The sequence below is a fragment of the Podarcis gaigeae genome (genome assembly GCF_964106915.1).
Source record: "Podarcis gaigeae genome assembly, chromosome: 8".
Taxonomy (NCBI): Eukaryota; Metazoa; Chordata; class Lepidosauria; order Squamata; family Lacertidae; genus Podarcis; species Podarcis gaigeae.
The window spans coordinates 12,448,255-12,459,209 of NC_139684.1; the positions used below are offsets into that span (position 1 = coordinate 12,448,255).

At 47.6% G+C, this 10,955-nt stretch overlaps 1 protein-coding gene across 1 annotated transcript in view; it reads right to left on the reverse strand.

Annotated features, from left to right (window-relative positions):
• Window positions 1–2,022: 2,022 nt before the first annotated feature.
• The window catches only part of MTHFR (methylenetetrahydrofolate reductase), a 25,621-nt gene continuing 16,688 nt past the window's right edge, over window positions 2,023–10,955 (reverse strand). The window contains exons 8-11 of the mRNA XM_083752023.1: window positions 7,396–7,578; window positions 4,765–4,866; window positions 3,307–3,426; window positions 2,023–2,871 (exon numbers count right to left, since the gene is read on the reverse strand). Coding sequence (XP_083608149.1) covers window positions 2,674–2,871; window positions 3,307–3,426; window positions 4,765–4,866; window positions 7,396–7,578 — 603 coding nt within the window. The 3' untranslated portion in view covers window positions 2,023–2,673. The remainder of the gene's footprint in view (window positions 2,872–3,306; window positions 3,427–4,764; window positions 4,867–7,395; window positions 7,579–10,955) is intronic.

Here is a 10,955-nt window from a genome sequence, read left to right on the forward strand (position 1 = left end):
CAAACCGCGACCTTCTGATCGGCAAGCCCAAGAGGCTCAGTGGTTTAGACCACAGCACCACCCGTGTCCCCACAAAGCCTTGGAAAAGAACGAAACGAGACTTTATCTCTCTCACACATGCACCAACCTCCCGCTTAAGGCCTGCTTGCTGCTTTTCTGTATTTAGGAGAAAGCCGTCCCGGCCTGCAGCAAGCACAAAGGGAGATGGTGGGTGTATGTGTGTATTTTTTGCAGGGCCTGCCTCCCAGCTGGAAATCCTCACCCCCAACTCCCTTCTCTTTGTGACATCCATCACCTCTTCATTAAATGCTTGGAGAGGTAGGCGACCTCTCCACCTCCTCTTCCTCACACCCTGGGTTCCTTTTTCCGCTGATTAGGCTGATGATGAAGCAGCCTGCTGGGAACAGCTGAGCCTCCCCCCCCCAGCACACCCCCAAAAAGTGAAGCTTCCTTCTACGTCTTCAGGGACATGCTTCTCGTCTCATTAGCTCCCGCCTGTAATCGATCGGGTTGGGATTAACTTGTGCCATCAGCCGTTTGCTCCTGGACTCTAGGGTTCGTGTGGGGGGAGATACTGAGCAGAAGGAGAAATAAAAAGTACCAGATAAATTCATGCTCGCTCTGTAGCGGACCAGAAAGGTGGACAAGCACCTACAAATCCCAAAAGGACCTTAAAATAGGGGCCTGAGGGAGATCGCACCTGGAAGACAAAGGATTGTGCAAAATTTGGGTTAATACTCAAGAATGCAATGTAACAGACATCACGTATTCTGAGGGCCCTGAGACTTTCGGCTTCCATTCAGGTTGAAAGAAAAAGTTTACAGCCAAGCTAAGACGGGTGGTGCTGTGGTCTAAAGCACTGAGCCTCTTGGGCTTGCCGATTAGAAGGTTGGCGGTTCGAATCCCCGCAACGGGGTGAGCTCCCGTTGCTCGGTCCTAGCTCCTGCCAACCTAGCAGTTCGAAAGCACACCCAAAAGTGCAAGTAGATAAATAGGTGGTAAGGGAAACCGCGTTTCCGTGCGCTGCTCTGGTTCCCCAGAAGCGGCTTAGTCATGCTGGCCACATGACCCGGAAAAACTGTCTGCGGACAAACGTCGGCTCCCTTGGCCAGTAAAGCGAGATGAGCGCCGCAACCCCAGAGTCGTCTGCGACTGGACTTAACTGTCAGGGATTCTTTACCTTTTTTGTAAAAAAGGTAAAAAAAAGGAGATAAAATGGATTAGAAAAATGTAATTAGATGGAGGGGGGGGGGCAGAGTCCAAGGGATCTAAGGGATCCCAGAAGTGTAGAAATTGAAAATGATGTGAATGTATAATAATGTTTAAAAACTGAAAATAAAGCATTAAAAAAAGAAAAAGTTTATATCCCTTCTTATTTTATTTATATTTCATGAAGTTTATATACCCTAAGCCTCAAAACGGATTATTACAGACTAGCACAAAGTGCTTGGAAAATTTTTTTAAAACGAACAGAGATGTGTTTATAAACGGATAGCGTCATTTGTGAGTTGGACCAGCCGCACCAAAAATCAGGCAAAGTTGTGCCGAAGTCACGTTTCCATCTGGCATGTTGGTTCAAAAAGGCACCCCAAATATTGATGTCGATCCTCAGGAACTCTTGTATTATCTCAAGATGCAGCTGAACCTGTGGCCCCCGAACAGGCCTAAGCCATGCAAAAGTGATTTTTCTGTCCACCATCTTGTTGCAAAATGGTGCCTGGCATTCCAACAGCTTAAAAAAGTGTGCCCCCACCCCCACCAGGAACCCCTAATGCAGAGTTTGGCAACAATATCACAAGAAACTATGCCCACAAATGGGCCATCTTGATTCAAAATGGCGTCCGGCACCCATATGTTTCTGCCCCACAAGTCCCAATGGACACCAGCCATGGGTGTTTGAGGGGGGAAAGGGACCACGTTACCATAACTCCCTGCGTTCATCGCGATGTGCCCAACCACACTGCTACAACGTGAGTCCCTTCGCTCTCTCGTTCAACACATTTTTTAAAAGGCAAGTCAACGTAGGCATCAACTACATTTTATTTCATTCCGATTTCACTTCTCTCCTTCCCTTTACAAGCATTTTAAATACTTCCCCCTCCCCTGCAAGAGAAAACGTGAAGATGCAGGAAGGAGACCACGATCCCGCGCCTTTATAATAAAATAAAAACAAAATAAATAGCCGGCCACATACTGCGGCTCCCCAGAGGAGGGCAGTTGCGTCGCAGGCGGTTGGGCTCATCCTGATTTTCTGCAACTCCCGTTCTGAACTAGAGGCTTGTGAAGCCGTCAGTCCCATCGATCAGAGGGTGTGCACTGAAGCAGCAGCTGAAAGCTTTCTTTTTTAGAGTGCAACCCAGAAACAAGGGGGGGTGGGCCAGATAGAGATTTGGGGTTGGGGTGGGGATAAGGATTTCTAGCTGCCATTAGTATAAGGGGAAAAGGGATTGTAGCAATCCAAGAAGGGCTCAAAAACATCCTCAGAGTCTTTTGGATCAGAAGGGAGATGCTCCTGTCTTAACTGGCCTCCTTCTTTGAAGGCAATGGGGGGAAATTTAGCCAACGGCGCCCCCTAGAGGAGTGTCTGGGTCACTGTGGTTCCAACCTCGCATCCCTAAGGTTTTTGACCGTGCTGCCAGGCAAATCTGGGAGGCTGTGTGCCTTTTCTCCCGTTCACGGTTCCGCCAGACAGTTCAAGAGCGTGTGCATGTCTTCCAAGACCTGCCAGAGGCAGCTGTCCAGGGGGAAGTCGTTGTCCACCAAGTTGACCAGGTAATAGTTGTCGTGCATGTACTGGATGATCATGCGAGAGGGGGACTCCTCTTCGTACAGCTTGGCCCACTGCTCGATCCACAGGGCAAAGGCCTCATCCTGTCCGAGGGGGGCAGAGAGAGAGAAAAGGGTCACACTTAAAAACAACTTGGGGTGGGAGTGCAGGAGGAACTATGGGAAACAAATTATTATTAATAATAATTATTATATATTGAATTTATATACCGCCCTATACCCGGGGGTCTCAGGAATAAAATCAAGATTTAAAACCACAAAATACATTTTAAAAAAAAATCAGGGCCTAGGAAGCAAATCAGATCAACCAAAGGCCTGCCCTAAAAGGGAACGGTTTTGCCTGGCGCCTAAAGGTGTCTAATGAAGGCGCCAGGCAAACCTCCCCGAGGAGAAATTGGCACCTTGTACTTCTGTTCACACACATTTTCCACGGAAATTTACCAAAGCCCCAGATCTGTACCAACAGGCTAAGAGTTTCCTGGGTGTTTGGAGCAGGGCAGGGAACAATAACCCTCTTACCTTCCAGTACATGAAGCTAACCGGGTCTACAACCGTCGGCTGAATGATCTCTCTGCCAGGGAAGATGCCCCACGTTACGGCGTTGGGTTGCATTTCATGCGCGTTGGTAATGTTCTCACCCTACCGACGGGAAACAGGAAGGTGTTTAGAAGGAAGAGAAAGAAATGGGGCGCATGCAGCCTGGAAACAGCTGCATCACGGTTTTGCATACACCTGTTAACTTGCTGCCAGGCCTGTACAGATCTCAAGATGCGGGTGGTGCTGTGGTCTAAACCATTGAGCCTCTTGGGCTTGCCGTTTGGAAGGTCGACAGTTCGAATCCCCACCATGGGGTGACCTTCCGCTGCTCTGTCCTGCCAACCTAGCAGTTCGAAAGCACACCAGTGCAAGTAGATAAATAGGTACTGCTGGAAGGTAAACAGCATTTCCATGCGCTCTGGTTTCCGTCAAGGTGTCCCGTTGCACCAGAAGCAGTTTAGTCCTGCTGGCCTCATGACCCGGAAAGCTGTCTGCGGACAAATACTGGCTCCCTGGGCCTGAAAGTGAGATGAGCTCCGCAACCCCATAGTCGCCTTTGCCTGAACTTAACCGTCCAGGGGTCCTTTCCTTTTTTCCTTTTCCTTTTTTACAGATCTCAGGCCCAACTGAACAGGCCTCGGCCCAGTATACCTGAAGGAGCGTCTCCACCTCCATCGTTCTGCCTGGACACAGAGTGCCGAGGGCCTTCTGGCGGTTCCCTCATTGCGAGAAGCAAAGCTATAGGGAACCAGGCAGAGGACCTTCTTGGTAGTGGCACCAGCCCTGTGGAACACCCTCCCACCAGATGTCAAAGAGAAAAATAACTACCAAACTTAGAAAACATCTGAAGGCAGCCCTGTTTAGGGAAGCTTTTAATGTTTAATAGGTTACTGTATTTTAGTGTTCTGTTGGAAGCCACCCAGAGTGGCTGGGGAAACCCAGCCAGACGGGCGGGGTATAATTAATAAATTGTTGTTGTTGTTGTTCTTCCCTGCACCCAACCGGGTGAAGTAAACCCAGAAAACTCCTCCAAGGAATGATATGCCCGGCTGATCAGATTCTCTGGCTAAACAGGAGGCCGTAAGGAGGGGTCATGAACCCAAAGCCTATTGTCCTAGCAGAGGCTGAACAATTCTCAAAATATTCTCCAGAGACCACAAGCAGAGGGTTTGCTCCCCACATCCGCTCTCAGTTCAAGCATCCCAAGTTTCCACGGAAACGTTTTCCCTGCCAGCCTGCCAGAGGAAGGACCAGTGTCGGATTAAACCCAGTGGAGGCTCCTAGGCAGTCAGAATCTCGGAGGCCCCCTCACAAATTATCTCCCAATTTTCTTTCAAGATCAAATCAATATTATTTTGATCCGTTGTTGAGGGGCCCCTAGGCTCATAGGCCAGTGCCCAGTCTGTCTATTTGGTAATCTGGCACTGAGGAAGAACACACCTTGACGTTGACAATGTGGTAATTCACTCGCTGGCCGTAGTTCTTCAGCACTGTTTGGAGGGCTCTGACGTTCTCGCTGGAGGTGAAGAACTCCAGGTAAGCCTGGAAGGAGTCGAGAGAGGAGATGTTGACACCAGAGAATCCCGGCAATGGCACAATTTAAATGTTTAAATTATCCGGGGGGGGGGGGAGCAGAGGTTTTTTTATTAGGAATTGTAGGTGCCGATATTCCAAGGGAGCAGAAAATACTTCTTATGTATGCGACGACAGCCACCCGGTTGTTACTGACCCAAAGATGAAAAGAAGACAAAGTCCCCAATAGGGAACCCAGAACAATGGCACGCAAGGCCTTGTATAGACATTTTAAATTCCCTGCCCTGTCACTCAAGACCAACCCTCCATACATCATACATACATCACAGAAGGGGTGTAACCCAAGACCAGCCCCCACAAACATCATACCTACATCACAGAAAAGGCGGTCTACAACAGAAATTTGAATGCTGTTGTTTTTCCTGTCTGCCAGGTTATCTGATAATGCCTTATCTGATTGCCATTCCTGGTAATCTGGCCATTCCTTTGAGATGGTGATTTCCCAATTCCTGAGACAATGGGAAGGTTCCCTCACCCCCTCCCTCCTGGCAGAGAAAACATTTGGTCAGTTTGGGAGTCAAAATGCTTTCAGTTCAGTCTTCCTGTGCTGATTTATGTATCTGCTTGGTTGGTACATTTATGAAAATTTCTTATATATATAAGACCTTAAATTTTACTATTACAATAGTACTGCTTGGCTGTCCTTTTATTGGACTGTGATTGTGTTAAATCAAGTTTGCTCTACTTCAGTGTTTCTGCTACCATGTGGAGCAGAGCAGCTTAGAAACACCAACGCCGGTTGCCTCTCTGAAGAAAAAGACCCTCCTCCCCGCCCCCCAGTTCACACTGGGATTAGCTTTGGGGCACTGAGCAAAAGTCTCACTTGACCTTAATCTTATTTGGATTAAGAGAGAAGGGAGACGGTACCAAAAAAATAATAATTGAAGAAGTTGATCCAAAACCTGGATATTATTAAGGAATGCTCTTTTTTTGTTTCAACGGAAAGGTAAACTAGATAGACTGGGTTTCTCATTGTGGTCAGAGTTTTAAAAAAGGGGGAAGGGGTGTGTGGCGAAGATCAAGAGGCTGCTTTCGAAAGCAAGACAAATAATACAAGCGCTCTGGTGGCTCACTGGGAGGGGAGCAATTTCGCAGCGGGGGTCCCCGTTTAATGGGGGCTGCCGACACAGCGCCCCATGGGCTCAAAATGAGAGCTTTTGAAATCCGCAGCCCTGCAGCCTTTTGTCTCGCAAACAGCGGATCTGCTAGCCCCCTGCTAGCATTGCTTAATCACCCCACCACTTGCTTTTTGTAGCCAGCTGGCGCTGAGGATCACAGCTCCCCCCACTATTTACTCGCTCATTGTAAGGGGCTTGACACACACACACACACACACACACACACACACACCGCCCTGTCCCCACACTTCAATATTTCTGAGGCGGGGAATCTTTATTTTCCTCCACTGCTTCTGACACCTGCCGGCACCGAGTGGCCAGACTTCTTTGATTTAGCCGGCCTTGGTTACGCCCTGCTGCTTGAGAACTGCTTGGGCCAAGTTACAGCTACAGATCAACCTTTCAAGCTAAAGGACGAGGAAAGGAGCCATAGCCCAGTGGCAGAACACCTGCCTGGCATGCAGAAGGCCTCGGGAACCAGATTGAACCCTCAGCATTTCCAGGTCTGCCTGGGAGAGAGTCTGGTCTGAAACATCAGAGAGCTGCTACCAGTCCGTATAGATGAGACTGAGCTGGACAGAGCAACGGCCTGAATAACACAGTTATTCAGAACTGTGTTTTATACAGAACACAGTTTCCTATGTTCCAGTGTCTAAAGAGAAGGGTTGAAAGGACCTGTTGATGGCATTTTACCATTGCACTTTGGAGAGTGAATTATGGTCTGTGTGTGTGGTTTGGGAAAAACGGGGGGGGGGGGGGGAGAATGCTGTCCAGGGTTGTAAAGACTGCGGAGAGAATAATCGGCTGCATTCTTCCCACCTTGGATCAAATCTATGCTGCCAGGTGCCACAAGAAAGCAGCAGAGATAGCGCGGGATAGTGCGCACCCCAGAAATGATCTCTTTCAGCTTCCACCTTCTGGAAGAAGGTACAAGGTTATAAAGACTAGGACTAGCCGCCTGAACACTTACTTCCAGGTTTTCGGCGTTTGAGAACTAAGGCGTTTGAGAACCAAGGTACCACTGTATATGACTTCATGTTAAAAGACAGCTAACTGCCTGTGTTCCTATCCCTACTGAGCGATGTATACCATTTTCTGAAACCGGACCCTGAACAGCAGCCTATAAACATGTCAAACAAATCTTTCTTCCTAATTTGCCATAGCACGCGACTTGGAATCGCAGAACTGTGGAGTGGAAGGGACCCCAGGGGTCATCCAGCCTGACCCCCTGAAATGCCGTATTTTCTAAAGCTTTGCCACGAAAGGCAGTGTGGTTCTTCCTTTCACACAAAAATTGAACTGCTTGGACTGGGAGATGGGAGGGAAGGGGAGAAGAGCATAATGTCCCCAGGCATGTTACCTTCTGGAAGACGTAGCCTCCGTCGGGACCCCAGCCCACAATCGGGTCTGTGGAGGGCTTGCCATTGATATTCGGCTGAGAATTGATGGTCAGAATCCCTCTCCTGTTCACCTTGGCCAGCTCTTCTTTCATAAGGTTGGTCTCGGGCGCCAGAGGATCATCGTTCCAAGGCAGGCAGGTCACCTATTGGGGGGGGGGGAGAAAAACTATCAATATTTTGGAAAGGGGAGAGGGCAGCTTTCTCCCATGCTTCCAAATCCCCTTAAATTTTAAAATTCCTTCCCCGTTATACCTCAAGCAGACACACACATGTGTTAACCACAACAATAATTTATTTGTACAGTGGTACCTCAGGTTAAGTACTTAATTCGTTCTGGAGGTCCGTTCTTAACCTGAAACTGTTTTTAGCCTGAAGCAACACTTTAGCTAATGGGGCCTCCTGCTGCTGCCTCGCCGCCGGAGCCCAATTTCTGTTCACATCCTGAAGCAAAGTTCTTAACCTGAAGCACAATTATTGGGTTAGCGGAGCCTGTAACCTGAAGCATATGTAAACCGAGGTACCACTGTACTCTGCCCATCTGACTGTGTTGCCCCTCTGAGCAGCTTCCAACATATATAAAAACATTATTATGATTTATTGAATTTATATACCGCCCTATACCCAGGGGTCTCAGGGCGATTCACAGAATAAAATCAAGATATAAAACCACAAATTTAAAAATAAAAACAACCACCCAATAGTCCTCCCCCCCCCAAAAAAAATCCACACCTTTTAAAAGGGCATAGGATGTAAATCAGATCAACCAAAGGCCTGGTTAAAAATGAACTTTTTTGCTGGCACCTAAAGGTGTGTAATGAAGGCGCCAGGAGAACTTCCCTGGGGAGAACATTCCACAGACGGGGAGCCACTGCAGAGAAGGCCCCGTTCTCGTGTTGCCACCCTCCGGACCTCTCAAGGAGGAGGCACACGAAGGAGGGCAAAATAAAACATTAAAAAGCTTCTCTATACAGGGCTGCCTTCAGATGTCTTCTAAAGGTTGTATCATCTCCTTGACATCTGATTTTCCAAGTCCCTTCAAGCACCTTTTACTGTGGGGCTGTAGCTCAGCATGCAGAAGGGCCCTGGGTTCAATCCCTGGCTGGGTAGGGCTGGGAATAGGAGAGCCATTGCTGCCAGTCAGTGTAGGCAATACTGAGGTAGATGGAACCAAAGTTCAGACTTTGTATAAAGCAGCTGGTTCTGTTCCTGCAATTCACAGCTGAGGAGCAGAAAGCAATGCCTGAAATAAGACCATCCAAGTGTCCCTATTTTCCAGGGGCAGTTTTGGATCTACAGAAGCCGCCCTGGTTTCTGATTTGATTCCAGAATGTCCCCCTTTTAGAGTGTCCCTATTTTCATCAGAAGGCCGATCGCCGAAGAATGGATGCTTTTGAATTCTGGTGCTGGACTGCAAGAAGATCAAATCTATCCATTCTGAAGGAAATCAGCCCTGAGTGCTCACTGGAAGGACAGATCCTGAAGCTGAAGCTCCAATACTTGGGCCACCTCATGAGAAGAGAAGACTCCCTGGAACAGACCCTGATGTTGGGAAAGATGGAGGGCACAAAGAGAAGGGGACGACAGAGGATGAGATGGTTGGACAGTGTTCTTGAAGCTACCAGCATGAGTTTGACCAAACTGCGGGAGGCAGTGGAAGACAGGAGTGCCTGGCGTGCTCTGGTCCAGGGGGTCACGAAGAGTCAGACATGACTAAACAACAAAATTTTCATCAGAGAAATATTTGAGGGTATGGAGTTATGCGACCCTCTCCCCCAAGCCAAGGAGGTAAGTAACTACGCGACCTTTGGAAGACATCCGAAGGCAGCCCTGTAGTGGGAAGTTTTTTAAATATTTTATCAATTTAAGTTTAAAACTGATGGAATATCCACAGCTTGCGGGCCTAAAATATAGAATAAGAGAACAAGAAAAACACACATTTAAAGAAGATTGGAAAATGTTTATTGAATATATGGTGGGGGGCAGATTGTGTACACTTGAAAACGTTGACAGCATTAAGATAAATTCAACAGTGTAAATAAGTTTTGACGGATGCAATAATGGAATACTGAATGGTTTAGTTTTTGTAAAATATGCAGGGATTTATGTTATGCAAAATGAACCACGGAAAGAGAAGAAGGAAAGCCATTGATGTTTTAAGGTTGTTTCAATGAATATTCTAAATTGTAAAGCAGAACTATATATATATATATATATATATATATATGCAGGTTTTGGTGTCCTCGGGTGTCTTCCCGTGTAAAAGTTGGGGTGTCTAGGCGACGTTTCGACGAGGTCTCACTCGTCATCTTCAGGCTGGTGCTTTCGGCTTCTTGTTACTGGAACAGAGCGGGATCTCAATGTTTGAGTTCCTATAAATACTGTAGAGGGGGTGTGGTGTCTAGCCTCCAATGTTCTGGGCAGAGAGGAAGTTCCCAGGCTAGTGTGCCTTTTCTTCTTTTGTTCCTTAATTACTTGAGAGATACCTTGAGTGATTTCTTGAGTGATATCCTGAGTACCACTTAGGTGGGTCATTAGGTGTGGATTAGTTGCTAAAGTCTTTGTGTCTTGTGCACCTCCGGATGCTGCACCCCCCTGCAATCCCTACACAGATCTGGCTGACACAAGCCACAAAACCACAGCTCGCCCCTATACACGAAGCCAAGCCAAAGCACAACTAAGTGCAATACAGCCATCTTCTCAGGAAAACTCTTCACAAAGTTCAAGAGGTCAAGACACAAAGACTTTAGCAACTAATCCACACCTAATGACCCACCTAAGTGGTACTCAGGATATCACTCAAGAAATCACTCAAGGTATCTCTCAAGTAATTAAGGAACAAAAGAAGAAAAGGCACACTAGCCTGGGAACTTCCTCTCTGCCCAGAACATTGGAGGCTAGACACCACACCCCCTCTACAGTATTTATAGGAACTCAAACATTGAGATCCCGCTCTGTTCCAGTAACAAGAAGCCGAAAGCACCAGCCTGAAGATGACGAGTGAGACCTCGTCGAAACGTCGCCTAGACACCCCAACTTTTACACGGGAAGACACCCGAGGACACCAAAACCTGCATTCCTGTACCCGTGAAAATCTACGAAAGCAAATATATATATATATATATATATATATATATATACACACACACACACACACACACACACATATACATACACACACACACACACACAGGCACGCACACACATATATATGTTTTTATTTATATTGGAGTGGCGCTGTGGGTTAAACCACAGAGCCTAGGACTTGCCAATCAGAAGGTCGGCGGCTCGGTCCCAGCTCCTGCTAACCTAGCAGTTCGAAAGCACGTCAAAGTGCAAGTAGATAAACAGGTACCACTCCAGCGGGAAGGTAAATGGTGTTTCTGTGCGCTGCTCTGGCTCGCCAGAAGCAGCTTAGTCATGCTGGCCACATGACCCGGAAGTTGTACGCCGGCTCCTTCGGCCAATAAAGCGAGATGAGCACCACAACCCCAGAGTCGGCCACGACTGGACCTAATGGTCA